The sequence below is a fragment of the Rhinolophus sinicus genome, linkage group LG02 (assembly GCF_036562045.2).
Source record: "Rhinolophus sinicus isolate RSC01 linkage group LG02, ASM3656204v1, whole genome shotgun sequence".
Lineage (NCBI taxonomy): Eukaryota > Metazoa > Chordata > Mammalia > Chiroptera > Rhinolophidae > Rhinolophus > Rhinolophus sinicus.
Genome location: NC_133752.1, coordinates 173441727 through 173466929, shown reverse-complemented (window position 1 = coordinate 173466929; position 25203 = coordinate 173441727). Strand labels below are relative to the sequence as shown.

The following is a 25203-nucleotide window of genomic DNA, read 5'->3' as shown; positions in this document are numbered from 1 at the left end:
TGCTCTAACAAATATTCACTAGGTCAAGTCCTTGGGATTCCCTAAGGTTTCCACAATTACCAGTGATTGCTGGGGTCGTCCATTCCTTTCGCTGAACACTATCAAGAAGTGCTGACAGACCCTAGTTGGTTAGGGTTCATGACAGCCTTGTGGCAAGATTCCTGGACTCAGAAGAATTGTTTTTTCCAGTCCTGTCCTTATAATGATCTGCTCCACGACCTTCATTAAGTCACCATCTTGCCACTTCTTAATGAAGAGAAATCTACCTTGCCATAGGAGGCACTCTCGCCTCCTCTGGGAAAGGACACAAATGAATAAGGGCGTCACTGGGTTTTCCACTCTAAATATTCCTTGTGGGGTGGCTCAGTTGGTTAGAGTGCAGCACTCTTACAATAAGGTTGCCGGTTCAATTCCCCACATGGGCCACTGTGAGCTGCACCCTCCACAACTAGACTGAAACAACTACTTGACTTGGAGCTGATGGGTCCTGGAAAAACACACTTAAATAAAACTTTTTTGAAAGTTTTAAAATAAATATTCCTTGCTATCCAAACCCAGGAACTGAGTAGATTCTGATACATTTTCAGATAAATCCCTTGCTATCCGAGGCCTCAAAGTCTCACTACTAAGTTCAAACTCAGGAACTGAAGAGATTTGGATCACAGAGATTCTTTATATATTTTAAATACTATTTAATTGAAAAACAATTACCATATTGTCTTACTAGTAGACAGGGCAGCCCCCGTTTTACCTGTTTAGTCAAGCTTTAAACAAGACCCTAAACGTCTCAATAATATTTATGAGATCCATAAATCTATCTCGTTGATTTACATTCTATCGGTGTTCAGCCCACTTCCAGAAACACACAAAATATGCCCTTAAAGAAACGCAGATGTGCAGGGAGTTGAGAGGGGGAGGGTTCCAAGGCTTATTCCCCTGCCCAGCAGGAAGCAGATACAGGAAAAACAGACCTTCTGTCCCTCAACTTCCCATAGAGATTTTATGGGGATCACATTTCTCAAGGGGAAAACAAGGCAGGCATTTAGAGATAGGCATCGGGTCTCTGCATTCCTGCATAACCCATAGTATTCAACCACCCAAGAGACGTCCCTTTTCTGCCCAAAACTTCCCCTTTTCATTGTAATTATCTACCCCTATAAGGAACAAATGGGTACAAAATACCCAACTAGATTAAACTGGCCACTCACACCTGCGCAGTTTAAAAAGATGAGGTAATAGCCTCTTGTCAATCATAGATGTCAATCAAATGGTCCCAAGCCGGGAAAGGAACAGCCCATTCTAGAGAAAAGAAGGATAAAGTCCTTGCCAGTCTGGGCCCCTTTGAGTCTCTTGAGCCTTGCTTTTGCTCAGAGGCCCGCTCCAAACCCTTTGGAGTGTACTTTTCTCCTAATAATGCCACCTTGGGCCATTGAGCCGTTCTCTACTGCTTGGGTCCACTTCTGTTTCTTTGAAGTGTTCTATCTCTTCCAACAAACTCCTCTTTCATCACTTTATTTCTTTGCTCGAGACGCTAAGGACCTGGACACGGCGCCATCCGGTAACAGCTTCACTACTTTCTAGTTGTCTGATTTGGGCAAGTTATTTAAGCCCTCTGGCTACTAGTTTCCTCATCTATAAATAGGGATAATGATCATACCTACCACATTGAGAAGATGAATTAGTTAATAAATCTAAAGCACTGTGTGCCTGGCACATAGAAAGCACTCGATAGGTCTCAGTGACGACTCTTTCAATAAGGTGATCATACGTCTGGGACCCAGGCTCATCTGCGAGGCCTTCCTCCACCCTGATCTGCAGCTAGTTGTTTAGCTACACTTCGTTAGGATTCGCCTGACACAGAGTGAAAAAAGCAATGCTTCTAAGGTTACATTTCCCAAAATGTGCTCCAGGGCACTGGTGGCCTGCAGGAAGCTGACAGACGAGATACTGATCCAAAAAGTAAGAGAAATATAGCATATATCTCCTGGGAGAGTCACAGCACACGTTAGCATATTAAAGACTCTGAAAAGTATCTCCAAGGAAACTAATTTAATTTCACTGAGCTCAGTAAGTTTCCCAAACTTATCTGACCATGGAATTCCCCTTCCCATTTCCCCAAAATCTGTAAGTAGCTAGTGGAACTCACACTGAAGGAAATGCTTTACTAGGGCCATGGCAACCACTGAAATGAAATGAATTAGAATTCCTACACCTACAAGTATAACCAACCCACAGACAATCTCGAAAAAGGGGACAGCCAATATTGGCGTATGTGTATGTGTATGAGTGTCACTGTTTAGGATTTCTAACTTCGTTTCTGTTATTGTTTTGTTTCTTTTCAGCCTCTCTAATTGCATAACACAGTTATTTAAGGTGAGGTTTTTTTCCCCCCAAAGTAGTTCTTATAACAACAAATATTAAAGAGTCTCATCATTTTTTGCCTATCTTACACCTACCCAACAAAATAACTGAAAGGCACTATTTTAATTATCATTTAACTGCATAAGTTTAAATTTTAACTTCTATTAACTTCTGTGGTTCTGGTGTTTCTCCAAAGAACTGCTTTCATATGTTTTCTATTCTGGCTCCAAACGTTCATGGGACGGTCTCATTTAAATCCAACAAAACAATATTCCAGTAAATGTTCTCAGAGAAAAAAGAAACCAATCCAAGGAAACTGCTTGAATTCCATTTTAAATTTATAAGTAATCATACTTATAAATAATACAAGTAATCAAAGAATTACCAAACATTTACTATGTGAAAAGTACTGCTCTAAGCACTTCACAAGTATTTATTTCATCTTTACAACTCCCCTATGGAGGTAGATGCTATTATCATTCCCATTTTACAGATTTAAAAAGTAGAGGTTCAGAAAGACTAAGTACGAACTGGCAGAGCCTGAATATGGGCCCCAGCAGTCTGTCTTGAGACTGTACCCTCAATCGCTGTGCTGCATCACTTCTCTAAATACTACGGGACTAACGCTCTAGGATGTGGGCACAGCCTTGCTGATAACTATGGGGCCCTCCCCTCACCAGCCAAGACCTGCCAGGTCTCAATACCAGGCTAAAAATGGCCAGGGGCCTCTTCCAAACTGACAGAAGAGCCTTGCTGCCCCAAAGCCATATGGTTCAAAAGTTTCAATGAAAGAGGAAAAAGGAGGTCTGATATGAGCAGACACAGAGACTCTTTAAATGTACTTTGCATGATGTACTAGTTGAAATTTATAGTCACTGGTTTGTTCATGATCAGTTTGCACACTGGTAATGAAGCTGAAGCTATGTCTTGATGAGTTTTAGGCCACCCTCTACAGAGCCTCTCACGGGGAGCCTGCAGCAATTGTAAACTGAGAGTTGGCTAGCCTGGGCCGGGCTGTTCCAGGTCCAGCTCCATCATTCATTAGTACAGTGATCCTAAATCACTTTAACTTCCGTGGACCTCAAAGTGAGTGTGGTTCTAGAAAATTCTAAGATGGAGAACAGAAATAAATGAGAGGGAAAAAAAGCAGTATTCATCCTCAAAGGCAAACACAACAACAGTACATTGTTAAAAAAAATACATATATATATCTTTTTTATAATTTTTTTCAACTAATCTGTAGCACAAACCCGAATAGCCTTAAAATATTTAACAGATTTCACTGAAAGCAGAGCAGTCATTTAGTGTGTAGTCTGGCTTGAAATGTCCCAAACCAAGGCTCCTAGTCCCTTGCAGAAAACAGTACCTCGGCCAAAGGGCACATTTTCCCTGATCTTTATCTATGACAATGTTCCACTCTGCTGACATCCTCCTTCATTGACAGTTTTTTCCATTCACTGACCTTTCATTCATTGTTGTACTCCAGTGACCCCAGTTTCATTTCATTAATTAACAACAGATGAGACACTGCCTGATTTCCCCGAACCCTTGAAAAACTATCTGTGGCCTCATCAGCAACTTAGTTTTGAAATATGTCTAAAATGTTCCCTTCCTCTTACAAATTAAACCTAATAAGAAAAATATAATTCATTTATGTAAACTTTTTGTTACAAATGGCTGACACACAGAATAAAGAGTCATCTCATCCATCCTTGTCATAGCTCTGGGCTTACCCATAGACTCCAAGTTAGATTACATTACATGAAGACCTAACATCAGTTCATTATGTTCCTTTGTTTACTATGAAAAGTAGCGCTGAAAAACTGAAAAGCTTCTTGAGAAAAGTTTTAAAATATTTTTAAAGTTGTTCAAGGATTTGACTCGCCATCCAATCGTGTCAAGTTTCTCCTGTCCCTAGATGTTTCACTGTTTATCATCTGGGAATATAGAAAATAAAAAGCATATAACCCGTATGTGCTCCCCTGAGATAGACTTGACTCTAGGTACGGCTGTAGCTGCTACCCACCCTGTGCTCGGAGTATTTGTCTGTACACGCAAGGAAGACAGACACATTTGCAGACACCCCTGGCCTGTAGAGAGAAATGGGAACTGGAGACTGGCAGACAGATGGACACACATTCGGCCTCTACAGACTTGGACAGACAGACGTATGAGCTGCAATGTTAACATCCATGTCTCTGCGTGTTAGTCTTCCACAAACCCAACCAGTGCTCATGCATGTTTATAAATAAACACATATATATTATTTTGGACAGAGAAAACATTTGGTATAGCTTAAAGGCATTTGCAATTTATATGTCACTTTATTCTAATTCAGCCAAGAAAAACTCCTTCCCTTAAGTCACCTCCTTCACAATTCCATTCATAAATACCATTTTCTGTAAAAGCCAATGTGAACCACCATTCAATTTTCAGAGGGAAAAAAAAATCTGCCAAGTAAAATACATGTGACTCTAGTACACAATTCCAATTAGACACTCTTTTCTCTTCCCTCTGACCCTTGCAATCAGTTACAAATCAGTTTCTTCTTAAAATGCAAGAATGCTTACATAATAAATAAAAGTAGCCCTTTACTACAGTTTAGTGATGTTGAAAAAATATTTCTAAGTCCCAAATTCCAAAAATGGATCCCTATGCTTTCATCAAGCAAGAGATAAATGTTAATTCCATTACTTTAGAGATGGTTCCCGACAGGGAGAACCAGAACTTCTCCACTTATTCTTCAGATCAAATAGGTGTACAGCGCTGGCCAAAGTGGGAAGGAAGAATTAAAGGCAACTTCCTCCCATTCTGTGAATGGATTCCATGGCTATGTACAGAAATAGCATTTACACAAAGCTCTACTTTATGAAAGACCTTTTTCTAAAAAGTCACATGCAAACTTAATTTTTGTATATTAAACCATTTTTACATAATTTATATAGTTTCATAGTTTTTAAATATAGCTCTCATGAAGTTTAATCCATTCATAAAACAAAGACTCCCTTTTTGTGACATAAATATAACCCACTCATTTACTTATTCTAGAATGTATGTGAAGGATTTATGGGGGGGTATACCTGTACCTGTAGAGAAAAGTACAGCCCTCTCTAGACTAAAAATAAAATCTGCTGCTTTGCTATTGCACAAAGGAGACAACCCTAATATTAAATTGAAATGTTGAAATGTATATTTCACAATAAAGTGTTTTAATTGCTATTAAGAGTAATTATTTTCCGCTTTAATCTGAAGTGACTAATTTAGGCAACTTTGTTCTCCAGCAACTTAAAAGCAGGCTCAAGTACAGTTATAAGTCTTCCACGGTCAGCAGAGTGTATACATGGAGAATTGAAACTAGTTAAATAAAATGAAAACAAAAATAAAGGCAACGTAATTTTGTACCCCCAAAGAAAGCAACCAAAAATATGTAACTGTAATATTCCAAAGCATACAGGTTGGTCTGGGTAAGCCAAGCCACATGGGTTTAATAAATCATTTCTAGGACAGTAGAAGCATGGCATGTCTTTCTTCGTAACATTAGCATTGTCCCATCTATGGCCTATCTGCTCAACTCTCCATTGAGCAGCAGTGAATCAATAAGCAGCACTGAAGAGAAACATCCCAAATGACATAAAGCATTAATTTTAAACTCTCATTCCATCCACCTGAGAGAAAAGTGGACAGGTAAGCATATCTGTAGCGACCTTCCAGGAAGCATGACAAGTAGCCTTACATCTCATAAAACTTGGTGCATAAATGACACTTTAAAAGAAGCTCACTCTATATTAAACAACTCTATCGCCCGGCACAGTTGGGGAATGGGAAATCCTAGACTAATATCTAGTCTAATTTTTGGTATAACAGTTACCATAGATATAATACATTAATTTAAAAATTTCAAAGTACTAGCATAAAAAAAAAATCACTAAATACTAAAATAATGCAACTTATAATTTTTTTGTGATTCATAATATCTAGATCTTATTATTAGTCAAGATAATGTTATCTAGATCAATTCAACTGGCAAAATCCAGAAGTGTTGTTTAGTAGAGTTTTCAGAAGATACAGAGTGAGATTTTTACTATTTTACTGACTTTCAAAATTGACAATGCAGAACTACGCACAGAAATTCCTTCTCTTAAAACACACATACACCCCCCACCCCCTCCACCCCCCACACACAATCACACACGCCCTCAAAGATTGTCTGAAGAAGGTAATCAAAATAACCAATCCAAAGGAATATAGCCAGAACCCACCACTTGGCTAATAAAATCAACAAGTGCTGTAAGTACATAGGAGAGCCAGATTCCCAGAGGCAACCCTGAGTGGTCCTCTAGTAGCTTTACGATATGAAGACAACAGCCAAGTGAAAAGTATCCTGGGACCTCCTGAGGAGGAGGGATTTAGAAGGCCTCTCTGTCCATCAGCATGTGAGGCGGGTCATTAAGGAGATCCCATTTGCTCATTTTCACCTGAAAATCAAACATTTCCAAGTTTGTGTTTTTGAGCTTCATGTCCCAAACTCCAATCTAACGTTTTCAACCCCCTTTGGTCATTTTCATTCAAAAGACTCAGTGACACTTTTTAAATAAATTCAAAGCCATTACCTGCCTCTCTTTTGTTCTGCAGCCTCATTCACGTCAGCCCGTTCTCCGGGTCATCTCAGCAATATTCAGGTGTTATGCCAACACAGTGATGGGCTTTCATAATGTCATTCTATTATAACTGTCCTGCCTTTCCATTTTCCTGCCACCACCCTAGTCCATGACTTTTGCACCTCATTCTTAGATAAACGCAGTAACAGCTCTCTCTGATCCACTTGTCCTTTTTCCAACTTGTTTCCACTTGCTGCCAGATTAAGAATCCCAAACTAAACTTCTGGTGTATTATTTTCTGTTCCCAAATAGAATAAACCCCAAAATTCTTAGCTAGACATTCAAGACGCTTTACAGTCTAATCCCAATCTATCGTCCAACCTAATTTTCCCTTGCTTTTGGCAATTCAGTACTTCCAATCCATTTTATATTTCCTTCCAAACTGCAGGCAAGCATAAGTCACACCTCTCCTACAGCAGTATATTCCGAACTTTTTTACCATGACCAATAAAATACATTTTACATTAAAACGTGCTGAACACTCCCCACTGAAACAAGTTTCCTGATACAATCTTCCCTTACTATGTGAGTGGCTCTCTGATAGTTTCCACTCTATTATGTTACATTAAAACAAAACAAACAAACAAACAAAAACCTTCCCTGGCCAATGTATGTAGATATGGTCTTGCCAACTTAGAACTTCAAAAAAATGTATAGCAATTATCTGACAATAAGTGCTCACCAATGACCAGGTAGCTGTGAATTAACCGTGTCTGTGTTGTGACCTCTTATTTCTCCAGCTATGATACACTGCGAACTGCTTGTCGCTAAGAATTATGACTTACACTCCTCTGTACATCACCTCAGCATTTAGCACAGTGCTTGGCACACAATCAGAATTCAATAAATGTTCACTGAATCCTTCCTTGTTACAATGAATAGCTGTTGATGGACACAAGTCTTGTATATTTTTGGTCTTCAGAAGGATTTCCTGATTTCATTGAAAGCCGAAAGCTATGCTGGCATGGGTGAGGGCCCAGAATCTGCTTCCTATTCCTAGACCACAGTGCCCTATTAGATTCTCAGGGTACAGAGGTGGCACAGGGCAAGAAAAACATTTTTCTCCTGCAAAAGGAAACAAGAGAGAATTGGTGAATGCTGCTTTGATCATCCAAAAGCAACAATGCATTTTCCTCAGTGTGCTCCTGCCATATCCAGGGAACTTCACATGAAAGGCGAAGAGGGAAAACTTTCTCTGATGTCTCTCAGTGGCTCAGGACTCCACAGCAGTTTGGAGAGTGTACTAACACCTCCATGGCTCAGGGACTCAGGGGCACAGGCCTTAAGAAACCAAGCCAACCAATTATCGTCACAGCCCAGATGGAGGAAGTGGCTGCTGGTTATGTCTACAGTGATCATCAAAGGGCACAACGAAATGCGGTTGTCAATCAAAGAGAGAATGCTATGAGTCAAGAGGAAAAAGGAATATGAGTCTCGTCTCTGGAGAATGACTCTTAAGAATCAAATTTGACTAACTTGTAAACTGCCCATGAATCACCACACAACTCATTCCCCAGGCCTTTCTGTGTGACGCTGAGCTCTCTGATCATCCCTGCAGCAAGCTCTCCCAGATGACCTTTGTGTGTTCCGCTCTGTCAACAGTGCTCCTCTTTGGCCAACTGCACAGCTTCCCTGGAGACTTCACAGAGCAGTGAGGAACTTGACTGATACCTGTCCAGTCAACCGAACTACACTAGAGACCACTGGGATACACACCTAAGTTCAAAGAGACATTTAATGAGTACCTACTGTGAGCTGGACGCAGCACTAGGTGATGGGGACGGTGGTGACCAAGACAGAGGGCCTCTCCGGAATTGACCGTTTAGCGGGACAAACTTTTACCAAATAATTAGAGGAATAATTAACTAATTATGGCAGGTAGGTGAAGGAGCACAGGTAACAGAGGAAAATAACTTTGCCTGGTGGGTAGTGGAGGCTTTCCAACCTCAATGAATCCAGCAGGAGACACCTCGGTGAGTTGGGGAGAAGGAAGAGACCCGCTGTGAAGGCCCAGACAGATTGATGCGGCAGGCTTAGCACCACCCAGTAAGGCCTAAAGCGCTAGAATGAACACACGAAAAACAAACTGAGGGCTTAAAATGTATGAGATGGAGTTACAGAGGTAGGCAGGAGCCAGCCACTACAGGGCCTTGTGAGGCTGGTAAGGATTTTAGAATCTATCCTAAGAGCACTGATGCATATTAAACTGAAGTGATATAATCAGGATTACATTAAAAATATAAAATAAAAATATAACTTTGGCTATAGTGTGAGTAATGGATTGGAAAGTGGCAAGACAGAGGATGTGAGAAGACCCTTTAAAAGGCTCCCGGGGCAATCTGAGGGAGGGATGATATTGACCTCATCTAGTTGGTAGCAGAAGAGAAGGAGAAAAGCAGAGGGGGCAGAAGAAAGATCTGGGGACTGAGCGGGGCAGGCCTGCTTGTTTGGCACCCGCCCCTCAGAGCCCAGCCCTGGGCCCAACCACAAAATGCCTATCAAACACAGGGAGGAGAGGCTGCCTGAATGAAAAGGTCTGGACCTGGCGTGGCTTCAGAGCACACAGATGACACGACTGGGGCAAGGGAAGGCTGATGTCACTGCTGTCATCTAGGGAGCTTTTGTCTGACTTGTGCAAAATAACAGGATGAGGAACTATCTTTAGTCTGGTGTGCAGTCCCATGTTTTAAAAAGACACAGCCTCAGGCATTATGTCTTACCCACTGGTAGCTGGGAAGTGACATAAACTGGCTTACCGCACACTGACAGGTAGCAATTGGAACAAGATGACCCAGTGCAGACAGCCTCATGCAGACGGAAGCTCAGAGCAGAGCCAGCAAATACATGGCAACCAGGGAGCACGACAGCACCTGTTTTTAGTGTTTTCAGTGGCTCTCCGTCACCATGGCTTTTAAACACGAAAACAGCCAATTCCTGAATAACTGTAGTACTTTTACGGAAATTCATTAATATCACTCTCTTTTACCAACCACTCCAGGATTTGAAATGGAATGATTAAAGAGTTCCCTTTTCTAGACGAAGAGGCAAAAGATGCCAAAGTAGATAACAGAACTGATGATAACAATAGCACGTACGGCAAAATCTATAACCAGAAAGATCAGGCTTTACTATACTTCCACTAGGAAGGACAGTAATTGGTGCCATTACACTAAAGCTATACATTTATTACACAGAACTGCTGACTGAATCCAGATCCCTGTTAAACTGAAAATGTGGAGAGAGTGAAATACATTTTTATTCACTCCTAGCTCTGACTACACTAGCAAACCTAACTCAAAGCAAAGAAATGTGTATTTGGCCTTTAACTATAACAAACGTTAATCTAAGACCTTAGCTGTGTTCAGAGACTAAATGTTTAAAAAAGCCCTTAGCACTGTACCTAATAGTAAGTGCATAATAAATGGTATCTTCTCATTATTCAGAGCTGGACTTCAGCATAGCGCAGAGTAGTCAGATTTTTATTTGATGATCCCCTCTGGCTAAAATAACTTAATGCTTTAAAAAAATTTTTTATATGCAGAATATTTTTATACATTGCTCATTCCATAAAATGTGAAGTAAGAATAAGACCCTGAAATCCACAGAGGCTGAAAGAGAGCTACCACAAAAAGAGCCTTTCAGGATAAGCCTGATCTGAAATGGACACCCTTGATTCCCTAGTCCAGCCTCTGATGAAATTCCAGAAGACTGTGAAATTATTGTGGATTATGGGCCTTGGGCACACAGTGAGAACTGTGGGAGAATCACTCAAGGGCTCTGTTATTTTCATTTGTAAATGAGAGGGGGCTGAAGTCTGTGATTCATTTACGGTTTTTTGGTGTAGGGTCATCCTATGCCTCATCACAGGATAGAAATGAAGGCTGTAGGATTAAAAAAACTGTTGTGGGTCCCTTCTGCTGGTACTCCAAGGTAACAGTAGGGAAAGAGGGGGAAATAATACAGCAGTATTGTTCATCTGTAGGTTGGTCTTTATTTTTCCTAAATTAACATTTATTCTCCTTTCTCTGTTAGCACAAAAGTCCAAATTTAGTAGTTTTTCTTTCTTCTTCTATATTTATTTGCAATCTGGCACCCTTAGAAATATAATAGACAAAGGCAAGCAGAATAAAGTGATAACACAGTGAATAAGTAAAGGTCAAGAAACAAAGAGAACTAGTTTTCTGAAGTTTAACAAGACCAAAAAAGTTATCAATAAGTCAGTGCTGGCAACTCTTTATTTTGTTTTCTAACAGTAATTTAAAAAAAAAAAAAAAAAGACTATTACTATAGAGATTTCACATACATTATCTAATACGATCCTCCTAATGTCACACCATTCTGTCATTCCATTAATTCGAATTCTTAAGACTCGTTTTTAAAGATGATTATGAGACACATCTTTGACTGTGCTTACTATAACTGACTTTGAAATTGAAGAAAAAAGTGGGAAAAAATGGTTTTGCCATTACCTATCTATCAATGACAATAGAGAACTTTCCAAAGGGATCCAAATTCATTCTTTTTGGCTAAAATGAGGCTGCTACTGATGATTAAACCTTTTAATCCTGGGGTGGGGGGTGTGAAACAATGCTATGGTTTGGTTTGGCTTGCTTATTGGGAGACTGATGCCCAAATAGAACAATCAGTTTATTTATATACACACACACACACACACACACACACACACACACACATAAATTATTTCAAACATTCTCAATTCATATGGATTTAAGAACTTGTATTTTCTATGAGTGAGCTAGGTTTCTAGAACTAAAAACTCTTTAACAAAGTTCAGTGTTTAAGGATCACCAACATTAGCATTGTTTAATTGCAGCAGTTATTAAATCTTAAAATCGTGTTCAAATCTACTTAAACAGATGGAAACCTTTTCATTTTAGACACTTTTGCCATAGCAGCTATATGTTTGCTCTACCTGAACTGAACAAATACACTTCAGAAATCGTTTATTTCAAAACAATCTCAAGCTTTGCTACACTTCCAGATTAGTTTCATTACTGTTTACTACAATCATTTATATTCTAGACTAATAAAATGCATCTCATGAAATATAAGTGGTATACACCTACATGTAAGCTAACTTGTATGTCCAATAATTATTAAAACTAGGGAAGTGCTAGGCTTTGCGGGAAACACAAAGAGGAACAAGACATAGTCGTCAGCTTGAAAAAAGAGAATCCAGTAGGGGAGTTAAGCTAACAAATGAAAAAGGTGACAATATAAGGTTAAATAAGGTTTTTAAGATAAAAATGAAAGACATAACAGGACGGTATACGGCTATACAATTCATCATTTTGTTCAGAAAACTGACTGGGCTTAGAAAAAGGCACAGTTGGCCAGGCAGGGGTGGAGGTCCTGGCTGCGTCGGCCCACAGATGTGCCAGTACAGGCCAAAGTGCATTGCAGACCCAGGTTCTAAGTTTCGGGATTAGAAGTCTTGGGAATCCACTCTCACTGGCAATCGGCTGTCAAAATGGCTTAAAAGAACCCCTTCCACCTGCATGGCAGAAGCTGAGGTTTACGAGGCGAGCCCCATACCCAAAGCCTGGTCCATATTAACGAATTCAGCCCACTGCATTCCAGTACAATCTCCCCTAACCTAATGCCCCCTTCCTTCAATAAGCCTTCACTTGTTTATGTCTATGTCACTATGTCCCATAGGTAAGTTTGGGCCTCCTCATGTTTGGGGGCAAGAGCTCATTATAATGCTTCTTGTATCAGTTTCTTGGGGAGTCCTCTTGTTCTCCTTCTCCAAAGTCTTTTTTCTCTGGGTAAGGGAGCCCTGAGAATGTGAATGGACTTTGGGTCACAATTCTTCGCTTCCACAGATAATGACCATAAAAACCATATCACATATCTGATGTTCTCTTCCTGACAAATCTCAGAGTAGCTAAAAGCTCTAAACTGATGGAAAAATTACTCCAAGAAACCACTTTGTCTATTATCACGTCCACATGAGGCCGACAAGCATCTCTAACTGCTGAAAGCCACAGGGGTAGTTTGTAGTGAAAACTGTCTCCAGTGACCTTGTAATTTCCTGTTGCACCTGTGAGAAGCTAGCGTGCTTTTCAACGGTTATTCCCCCAACGCCCACAAAGCAACATATTTAAGAAACATGTGTGGATGTCCTTTCTCACATCCCTGGAAAATCCTCGCCAACTGGACGTTAGCAAAAAAACAGTCTGCCAAGAATGGATGGCCATACCTCTCCCAGCGTCCTCTCCCACTTACCCCACTTTTCTGTCTCCTCTGTGGAACAGACTCACTAACCAAGGGAACTGCCAACTGGTCAGAGGCTTTCGGATGACTGGGGAGGTTTTTCACCATCCAGAAGCCTCTCTTAGGTATCATAAGAGATCTGGCTGCTCAGAAACTCTTCAAAAAGGTAATCTGGTTCCTGAAGCCACCTACCTCCTGAACTAAAAGAAACAGGATCCTAGGGTGTGGGTGATGACACGGTGCTATCGATATATTCACTGTGCTTCTTGATGCTGCCTCAGTGGCCTGGTGTTTAGGTCTAGGACACACTTCCTGCATGAAGGGGGGATGCCGGGGTGCTCTGACTCAGCATGTCATTCCATGTGTCCCTAGGGTGGACCCAGGTGATCAGACTGAGTCTTTTTTCTTCTTTGCCCAATGAGTTCCCCTCCCAAAGGGGCATGAGACTGGTAAGAACCTTCCCAGGTAACAAAGGTGTGCTCTTTGGTAAAGGGGAAAAAGGGTATATAAGTAACTAAAACACCTGAGCTAGAAACTCAACATGAGCTCATTCCTCCACGGGAATGTCAGCTTGGCCAAGTGTCAAGTCAGGCCACCGCACAGGGAACAGTGTCTCAATAGAGAGCGAGGTCGGAGGTGGGATAATCCCTTGGCCATGAAGCAGGTCTTGCTGTACCCTCTTCAGGAAAAATTCTAGTCCCATTACTGGGATTTCAAAGCAAAGTCCCTCACAGTAGCTACAAGAAACATGAAATGAGTTCCTCAACTCACCAACCTAGTTTACTGGAACTCTAATAACAGTTGTCATACTTAACACATTAATACTCCCAGTGAAGGACCGTACCTATCAACAAGAGCCAGAATCTAACACTATCATTCTCAGTTACAGAATTCTGAAAAACATTCTAAGGTAAACTGGCTTCGCTCAAGGATACTAATAGAGAGATCGGACAGAATCACAGCATAAACGAAAGATGTAGCAATGGATGATCTGAGACAGGAAACGACCCTTGTTCTTTGGGAACTGAAGCAAAGGCTGGCTGACTGATGAGAGAGAAATGGAGACATGGAAAACTTACCTAAACCTGCACTGAGCTTAACAGTGTTCACACACCAACAACTGACTAATCTTACTCATAAAACTGACATGAAAGACTAAATGTGTAAAAATGAAACTATCAGTATTTTTTCTTAGGTCACATTTTTAAAAGCATCCTTGCCTATCACTGTGGTAGAGTCTGCCGGACAAGCAGCTTTGTGGTCAGGGTTCCTGTGCATTGTCAAACTGTACTCCCAACTCTGGGAGCCCGTGTGAGTGAAAAGGCTTTAGTAATGTCAGCAAAACAGGGGAAGCAAAGGGCCAACAGTCTGCTTTGAAATTTGATGAGATGGAACTCCCACATCTCCTTTTAGGGCCGATGTGAAATATTTAGTCTTCCCATGTACTTTATAAACTCATCTGGTAGCTTAGCATTTGAAAGTTGAGACTTTTTTTCAGTTGTGAAAACAAACAAAAATATACAAGTAAATAAGTTTTAAAATGTTCCCCCTAATTATGAGAATAGTCTACACACATTCTCTTCCTTCCTCATTCTTCACAATGTCCGAGAATCGTGATCTTATCACTGGAGTCCACTTTAAATATAAATGTTTAATAAGAGTTTGACACCAGAATACCGGTCTGCTTCTTTCCACAGGGGTACGGAACTACAAGCAGGAGCTGAGATGTAGAGCATCTTGTGTTCCTGTAACACAGATGAATGGAAAAATCCTGGACAGAAGCAGCTGGCTTTGAGCTATCTACTCAGGCACACAAATCTATGTGGCACTTCTAGCTAATACCAAGGGTAGAGGCATTTGAGCTAAGTCAAGAATACATTGGCCATTGTGGAAGGATGACAGTATTCGAGTTCAACAGAATAGTTATGTCAATAAAAAACTATAAACAAATCCTTGTACACAATAACGTCATAGTTGTGATGATCTACTGTACTTTGAGCTCCCTGTAAACTACTGCTTACTCATAGAGCTCAATGAGATTCTGAGTCCTTTCAATCCCAACATGAGTCTTACCTGCAAGCAGGTGAACAGAGCTGAAGCTCTTCTCCAGTTTACCCAGAAGTACAGTGAGAAAACAGTCTGAAGACAGAGAGGCCACATCCTGGGAGCTCTGGTCATAAACTACAACCTTCTGGCTGCAATCAACGTCAACCTAAAATGCAAGCGTGAGGCTGTTAGAAAGGAAGGTGAGAAAAACAATCCCATAAACTACTGGTGCAGAAGCAAATAACTGCTTCCGGTTTTCAATTAATAATTTGAATAAAAATGAGATACAGTCAACCTGCTGGATAAAAACAGTATACAAATGGTTTAAATGCTGGTAAAAACCAACTTTTAAAAGGCAATTTGATGCTATTTCTGTGTAGACGTGCTCAAAGCTCCTTGGTTTTAAATCTTTAACACTATTAAAATGGTAAAGCATGTAAAACAAAATAATAGGCAAAATAAACAATGATACTTGAACGAAAGAAACATTTAAAAAATGGTTTCCACGTAATAACAAAGAAATCAGTTGTTTAATAAAAGTAAAACATGAACTCATTTTCATTCCTGAAGAAAAGAAATAGCCTTATCTACCAAAGATGACCTTTTGCTTTCCTAGGAATAACTCCTTGAAGATAATATCCTTAAGTCTTGACCAATGTTACCTTATCTTCCCACAAAACAAAAGCACTTCTAATATAGTTTCTACTTTCTTTCTTAGGCCATTGAAATGAATAATTTTCTTTCAGTAAGTATATAAATACAAAATAATATATTAATATATTATCAATAATACATATACTACTACATATATAATTGCTAATAATTAATATAATGTATTAATTATAACTTTTTATTAGTGTTTAAGTTAATAGAACAATTTTAGCAAGCCATTAACGGGAAAACAGCACTTGACCAACTTAAAACAAGTTAACCCCTCTGTATAGTTTAAAAATATTCTTTAATGTGACAATAGGGTGAGTAAATTATTTTAAGGTATCCTAAGTTACACCAAAGTTTAAAAGCAACCAAACTTTCTAAAATTATTTTCTCCCCTTAAAAAATGAGGCTCCATTTAAAATTATTTTCATTCAGTGTGTCTATATATTTTTAAAAGGGAAAAAAAAAAGAAAGTATTTACCTTATGTTTCGCTGAATGCTGGATGAGTTCTGTAATTAACACTTTGTCCTGTTGCAACCTTCGCTTCATAAGCTTGGAGCAGTTGATATTAATGGCTTCCAAAATGTGGGATGTATTGTATTCCACAAAAGGCCGGCTATCAATTAGTAGCACTTTTTCCGTTCCACTTTCCAGCAGAGCCACCAACCTCTCAGTAACGATTTGAGTTCCAATCATCTCATGGGCCATGACAACAATAAGTCCTGTTTTCCCACCTCCTTCTTTAATTTGCCACGATGATGTAATGGTGGTGTGCTCAAAGGCTCAGCTACTCCATTGTACTAAAAATGTATGAGGTCAGGCTGGTGGTGACGGGCAAAAGGAGAGCTAAACCCATTTTCAGCAAGAGCCCTCCAAGTGAATGTCTCTTTCTCTTTCCTGTTGATGTGCTCTTGCAAAGGACTCCTTCCACAAAGCAGCCCCTCACATGTGATTCATAAAGAGATGACTGGAATAACCATTCCACAACAAAAGCTGCTTTGGGGCGGCCAGTGCATTACATCATTCTTTACCTTTGCTCCCTCGCTCCAACAGCTTGACACTGGACTGAAAAGCCTATACGAAGAGAGAAAGACAGACAGAAAACAAAACGGGGTCAAAAAAAGAAAGAGCATCAGATTAGGGAGAGTATATGATTCATAATATTTACCCCATTAATCTAATTCCATACTTGACGCACTGTTTCATTTGAACAAACAAACAAAAGGGACAATTAGGTATGGCTTCAGGAAAGCATACTAATGATACAGCAGTTTTACCTCAAAATATAAAAACTCAAAGAAAACAAAACAACAAGACATAGTCATGAATTGTAATCGCCGGGGGCCCAGAACTAAATGAGTTATAGCATGAAATTAAAAGAGCTATAAAAAGCTGCTTGAAGAATTATTATTCCAAATGGGTTTCCTCCATTTTCTTTGCTTATTTCTTTAAAATAGCACAAAAGAACAATAGCCTAAGACCAGGGTAGCAATGCCCAATTATCGGGACCAAAAAAATATATATATATTTTTTGATGGCTTGAAAATTCCTATAATGGTGTGCCTGTGTGTGCGCACACAAAAACACACCAAGACAAATAGCACACACCCCTTTAAACTGTCCACCGGGAGGAGAGAAGAGGCAGGGAAAACAGAAGGTTCTATAAATTTCAGCTGCCTTTTAAGGAAGAAAGGACAAAAAATGGCTGATATTCTTGTTATACCAATGCTGAGCTTATTGATGGGGCTGTAATGTGCCCAGCTCCATCCAGGGAGTTTCAGCTGTGACTGGCCAGTCTCCCCAAACCACCACCCCTCTGGAGTTCCCTGACCCTTCACATAGGAGTGTGTGGCACTCAATTTCTAGAGGATAAACTCTTTGATGGCAGAGGTTTTATATTTCTTACGTCCACAGTGCTTTGCATATAACATACTCAATTTACACTGTTATAATTAAAACCCTTCTGTCCCAAAACAATGTAAGATACTGAATAAATATTTGATGAATTGATTTCAGCTCAGGAGGGTAGAGCCCTCAAACATTGGGTCTTATTTCCTAATTTCAAACTTACAAATTAGAAACTGAAGTACAGAGAGAAGAGGTAGCAGGATATAAAGAGAAGTGGCCTTGCCATTTACATATTATGTAACTTTGGACAAATGATATAACCTCTCTGAACCAGTTTCCTCATCTATAAAATGTAGATATAAAATTGGCCTTGTCTCCTCACAAAGTTTGAGGACAAAATTATCTAAGTTCTCTAAAGTGAGTAAGTAAAAAAGCAACTACACATAATACAGAGAAAGGAGGGGAAATGGTGACCAGAGCCCTGCATCTGGAATCTAAGTCACCACTCAGCAGATAAAAACAGCAGCAGTTCCATCCTCCAGACCCACTGCAGCCGAGCTCCATCCTTTATATGGAGCCAGACACACACAGACTTCGAAGGCACCTGAGTACACGTCACCTCACCCACCCACATATTTTACAGATCAGCGCCATAGAATACATTCCTCGTCCATTTCTTGTCTTCATTCTACTAATTGCATTTATTTTTAGTATAGCTTAATGGCAACGTGGTACAAAAGTCATCTCTGTCTTCAACTGAAGAAACTAGAGCAGAAAATTCACGCTAGCCAATCGACTAATACGTCTGCAAAGCACCTGCCAAGGATCCGGCCCTGAATCAAGTCCTGACTATGTGGTGACACAGTTCACAGCGATGTAAGGTCCTGTACTCAGAGTGTCTGATTCCCAACCCAGGGCTCCCACTACTGGGTTACCCTGCTTTCCCTAAGTACCCATCCCCATAATGAAACTGGACTGAGGAAGAATGACGCGACTTGTCCATGCGGGTGCCCGGGTGGCACAGAAAGTGGAAACCCGAGAACAAGAGCAAGTTGACTCTAACAATGGCACTGAGTCTCCGAGTCTGATTGGCTCCTCGAAATGATAAAATCTGGATGGGACAAAGCAGTTATCTGGGTTAGCAGATCGAGGGACAATGGGAGGGAGAAGACAGCGAACATGCAAAAGTGGAATTAGAAAGTTCTCATCTTTGCTTCCCCCCTTCAGCCAAATCTCAGACGCCCAAACCACTGAAACCACACATAGGTTACGGCAAACGATTTTACTGGGCAGAAGATGGTCATTCGTACCCAGAGAACCAGTCAGTAGTTTCAGATACAAAACAACACTTTCCCTAACTAAGCAAAGGTCTGGTCAAAATGACCCTAATATGAGGATGTAACTGAAGCAAAGGAGTGGAAGTGAAACGAGGATCTAGTTACACTCTTACCTTGTCTGAGGCCAGCTGGAGCCCTCCTGTTCCTCCTTTATGCCCCACATCTGATTTTCTGGAGTCCCAAATCGATTATGTGACAGGCAGAGCCCTGCCAAGGGGGCGTGGAGGATGGGTAACAATGGCCCTAAACCTCGTTTATTTACAGCTCGAGAATTTTGGTTAAGGCCTCATCTTAATTTAGAAATGTCTCCGCATTCACTGTTCATTCCGAAGGATGTCAACAGCCTGACATGAGGGACACGTACGTGACAATTTCGTCTTCAAAATCTTTTCCATGAGGTAGGATTTAAAAAAGAATATTATACTGTTGGCACAACCAATAAGCTAGACCTCACCCAAATTTTTGCAGTAAGTCGAAACAAAAAAAAAAAAATCTTAGACTGAACCATAAAGGTCCAGGTGCACATACTAAAACCCAGGGCAAGCCTGCTTTGCTATTTATCTATCTACTTAGCCAATTTTTAAAGTTTTTATTAATTTCTTTCCACTTTTAATAGGTAATATATTCATATGGTTCAAAGAAAGGTATAAAATATATACATATTATGAATACGTATAGTTCATTGTGTGTTATACTTCAATAAAGCTGTTAAAAACTGCCATGATATGGAAACTCTGACAAATACACGTAAATGAAAAAAATGAATACACGGAAAATCCTTCTCCCACCCTCATCCTCCCTCGGCCCTAACTTGGTAACCTCTGTCAATAGTTTCTTCTGATTTCTTCCAGACTTTTTTTAAATGAATACAGCATAAAACGCAAATGTGTATTATTTTCCTTCTTTTTTCAACTGGCTACACAGTATATAGTGTTGTGTATCTTGCCTTTTCCTTCACTTAAATACTCCAATGTGATTATTTTCCATATTTAATTAGCATGTGATACAATCTGTATATCCATGGGTCTTCCATACATGCACTATTAGAAATCTAAATAAAACTTGTAGAAACACTTAACCTTTAAAAGATAACTCCCCTGTCATGCAGGGACTCTGCTCCCGCTCCCCGCATAAGAACGCAGGACATGGTGAGGCCAAAAAGGAACACCCACGGAGCCATAGGTAGGGGAGTCATACCACTATATTCTCCATGGCAGCTGGTAGAGACACAAAAGCAAACATCCGCCAGTACCCCAATGAGGGGTCTTCCTGCACTCCAGCCTCGCTGGCGGCCGGGCGAGACACAGGAAGTAGGATCCACACGCTCCGCAATCCGCCATCCACGCTTGCTAACCACACTTGCCGCAATCCGCCATCTGCTTCTCTGCCAACCCACCAACCAAGCCCCTAATGTAGCCACAGCAGCAGTATTAGTGGCTAATGGCTAACTGGTAACAGTGGATGGCCATCTAATAACCGAGCCAGCACCTTTCCACACGAGGCCGAGAGCCTGGAAACTGCTCTCTGGGACTGAGCCCACAACCCCTCTCCCCTAGAGTTATACCTTTTCAATCAACTGTTTACCTGAGGACCTAAAAGCTGAAGAGTAGTTCATAACAGTGTGTTTGACGGGTCAGCACGTTGTTTTATGGCATCCTAATGAGAGCGCATCTTCTCGAACTACTCTGACGTAAGAGAAATTTAAAATGTGACAGTGCACATTCATGGATGTATGGAATTATCTTCTAAAGGATACCCTGCTTGGACTTTGTTCCCACACAAAGAGAGGGTGGCACCATGAATTCCCGGGGGAAGGGGACACCTACATGGTGGTCTTGGGGCTGCTGAAGGTCAAGAAGCCACCGGTGTTGTGGTTCAAAGCCTCCCTGGCCGCTGTGCTGGCCTTCAGCTGTGTCCCTCTGCTGCTGATCCCACTCCTGCTGACCCTGAGGGCCTAGGAAACGTGGGGTGACGTGGGGGAGGGACTGGCCCACCCTGATGCCCAGGCGATGGGGCCAGAGCAGGACAGCAGAGACTCTCAGTGGGAGGCTGTGGAGTTCCCATCCTACCATCGAGGAAATCTGGGACTCAGTGGGCCCTTCAAAAGACAACTAAATAACCCCTCTCGACACATTTAATAAAGCTTTGTAATTCTCTTTAAAAAAAAAAAAGGTAAATAAACAAGTATTTATCATACTGAAGACTAGTAACCTTAACCAGGGCCACTAAACAAATATTTGCAAAGTATCACACTTTCAGAAATAAAGACTTTTTAAAAGACTTGATTTATGAAGGATTAGAGATAGGCTGAGGCAGTATTTTATAATAACCAAATTACTGTACAATCAGGGAACAAAATCGGCAAATCCCCTAAAGAAATGCCAATTTTAGTATATCTTAAATTTCAGCAATTTGTTTGTATTTTATCACATTTAATATTACCATGAGTTGCATAAGACTTCCTCCCCCATTTAATATATAATTTTTTAAGTTTTTCTGTGCAATTTATTTTTAGATTTCATTCAGTTATCTATGGAAATGTACCTATGACTTTATAATGGAAATCAGTGGAGTTTTATTTACTGAAATTCACTTTGCATCCAACTTTGCATGACACCCAACCAGAAAATTTTTTAAAAGATTAAGGTCATTTTTAAACGATTGTGTTAAGCATGTCTCTCCTCTTCTCAGATTGAGGCATTAGTCTTTTCAACTTACCAGACATAATCCTGGCTTCTAGGTCAGTCAGTCATACTGACAGTGGGTACATTGTGCACATGCGTAAACAAACACACACACACACACACACACACACACACACACACAGAACCTTTCTCACACACTGTTTCCCCATCTACCCATGGGTTATTTTCTGTCAACGCCAACAGTTCCTGTCACCAGGCACTGCTGCCCTAACATACCCAGTCCCAAAGCCCACAGCAAGGCCGACAGCATGCAGGACAAAGCTCCATGAACGTGCCAGGCCTGCTGACCTGAAAAGGGGGATCCCTAAGGAGGCAGGGACGACCCCTCAGAGAGGCACATTTCCACTTTAAACACGTCCTTTTACAAAGAAATTCTCAGGAGAAGGAACAGGATCCTATGTCTATAGGATGCTTAAAAGTCCTGTTCAGTGAGGAAAGCAATTGAGCCTTGTTTGGTTGGACTTGATGAAGTTCAAATTCCCACAGAATTTATGGGAAGGATATAATCAGGTGAGAAGTTTACTTTTATTAAATTACACGCTAGTCTTAAAATTTTTTTCCTTCAATAAAACTGAAGAAATAGGCAACAAGATATACCAAACAACTTTTCAGTAGAGCCTTAAACATAGACTGTTCGGTAACAGAAAAACTGAACTAATCAAAAGGGAGAAAAGCAGGCTAGGACGTTTTGGAAACACCGTACACACTGCCCGTCTTCATTCTACCTTGATTAAAGCAACTTTGCCTCATTTGCTGTGGGTTAACCCTGACAGAAATTCTGAGGTCTGGTATTTGGTAAAATATAATCAATATAAAAATAAAAACCAAAAACCACCCTCCCCAAAGCCAAGACTATATAAGCTTCATGTTTTTCAGTTGCTTATTAGTGTCTTAACTGTATTTTCTTACCCCAAAATAGAGGACACGTGTTCTGATAAGGATACTGTCTAGACAGTACTAGACCAGGAGACAACACTCGCTAGCACCATAAAATCCAGCCACCTCTCACCAACCCACAGCGCTGTTGAGAGAACCCACTCCTATCAGAGGCTCAGGCTGCTTACGTACATGTCAAGGAGCCACAGATAGAGGCTGGAAGAGCGGCCATCCTTCCAAGACTAAACAGAATGCCTTTGCTTCAGACACAAGCCAGCCCAGGCAGAGGCCAGGTCTGTGAGAAGCCTTCACCAAGTTTCTGCTAAGGAAGAGGACTGGCTCAACTGGAGCCTCTCCCTCTGCTTCTTAGCACTGCCTCCTGTTTATGCTCACCTGTTTCACCCATGTCCCCTTCCCTGATCCCCCAGAACAATCCTCATCCAGGCTTCCCTCTCTCCCTTCCTCTTTCTTTCTACCAAACCATGCATCTATCCTAGACACACCCCTCACCCCCAAGCCTCCCTCACTTACCCCTCTACATGTAATGCTTCCTCCTGACACCCTGCCTGAAAACAATGAAGAGGGGCCTGGAGATGAGGTGGTCCTGGGGGGGTGGAAATGGAAGGATCCCTAGGAGGAGTTGCTGGGCAAGAGAAAATGTGGCTAGGGGTTGGCCCTGAGGAGGAGAAAACATTTTGGAAGGGTATTTGCAGTAAAGATGGGCTTGCGGCCGGAGAGAAGAGAATCAGAACAAACCAAACAGAGGTCAGACAGGAACTAATGTATACATCCTGGTTTTCTTGAGCATCTGTCAGGTCCACTATAACTCATTCAGCCAACTAACAAATAGTTACTGAGCACCTACTAAATGCCAGGCACTGCTGTGCAGGAAAAATGAACTAGGCAAAAATGCCTGTTTTCCTGGAGTCCCTAATTTAGTGATGGAAGACACATAATAAACAGCAACAACAAAAGGAAAATGTGTTGTATGACAGATGGTGATAAATGCTAGAGAGAAAAAATAAAGCAGGGAAGGAAGGAGAGCTGGGGAGATCAAAAGGCCTTCCTCTAATGGCTAAATAAAGATCACGAGGGAGGTGAGAGAGTGAGCTATGTGGATACCGGGAGACTGTAGCTCTCTGTTAATGTCAAAGGCTTAAGGCCAATTAATATATTGGCCAAGGTAATGCTGAATTGGGCAAATGCCAATTAAAGATATGGCGGGTGCTCAGTTTTTCTTCAAATCTATGGTTGTATCTATGAAGCATTTCTAGGCATTTGAACTTTTAACTTCAATACAAAAAATATGTATACAAGAAAGTTTAGTACAATTTCTTCCTTAAAACTACAAGGGGAGAAGCTAATATCAGTACATTATTTGGCAAAGAAATGAAAAGAAATACTGCAAAAAGAAAGATTACAATTTATGTTAATTTAATACAATTCTTCCAACTCCACAAATGTTTTCTACCTAATAAGAGAATCTCGGTTTCACAGCACAATAGTAAAATATCAAGGACGTATTACACAAGATGTACACTTGAATAGATCCACACAACAAAGTAGTTTAAAGGAATTAAAATAAAGAAAAATACTTTCAAGGAGCTCACCATGTGAGACGGTGTATCAAATGCTTAGCACAGATACTTTGTAAGTTAGATTACTGTATGCAAGGGGTTGGTAACCTTAATGTAAGTTTATAATCTTTGCCCATGTACCACCTTTGGCCTCGCCCACCACTAAAACCACAAAATTCCACTGCATGAAAGGTAAGGTGTATTTTCCTGACAAAGAGCTAAATTACTAAAGATATTACAACCAGGAAAAACATCTGGACAATTTGAAACATAGTCTAATGGGGAGGGGTTACCATTTATTTTTTCCAAAGATCAGAAGGCTCTAGGAACAAGCAAGGAAAACAATTAGAAATCATCAACACCAAACCTCCCACCACATCCACTTGAGCCCAAGTTTGTAACAGTGATATTCCAGAATTTTAACTACTTTAAATCTCTTAATGCTAAAATAAGTAAAACTAGAATGCGAAACTACATTCTCCTGAAGATAATTTCAAAATCGCTTACAAGGATATTTTCAAAATGATTTACAAGAAACTGTTTCACCTTTCAGTTAAAACACATGTGAAAAATATTGGAAACCGCCTAAATGTGCAGCAGAAGTGGATTGGCTAAGTAATGCATAAATTATGAAAAATTCTACAACATAGTATCATGCAACATTTTAAAGGGATGGTATAAAAGTATAATTTTTGACAATGAAAGATGGTCATGATACATTAAGAGAATAAAATCAAGTTACAGGAGGTAAAATAGAACCCTAAACACCTACATACATACAAACACATAGAATGGATATATTAAAAATGTTATAATAGGGCTGGCCCGGTGGCTCAGGCAGTTGGAGCTCCGAGCTCCTAACTCCGAAGGCTGCCGGTTCGATTCCCACATGGGCCAGTG

The 25203-nt window shown here is 40.5% G+C and overlaps 1 protein-coding gene across 3 annotated transcripts in view; it reads right to left on the bottom strand.

Moving 5' to 3' along the window:
- The window catches only part of DUSP16 (dual specificity phosphatase 16), a 152159-nt gene that overhangs the window by 22012 nt on the left and 104944 nt on the right, over nucleotides 1-25203 (bottom strand). For all 3 annotated transcript variants that reach the window (XM_019744716.2, XM_019744714.2, XM_019744717.2), the window contains 2 exons: nucleotides 16441-17034; nucleotides 15330-15468 (listed from right to left, as the gene is read on the bottom strand). In XM_019744716.2, the coding sequence (XP_019600275.2) occupies nucleotides 15330-15468; nucleotides 16441-16668 (367 nt within the window). In that variant the 5' untranslated portion in view covers nucleotides 16669-17034. The remainder of the gene's footprint in view (nucleotides 1-15329; nucleotides 15469-16440; nucleotides 17035-25203) is intronic.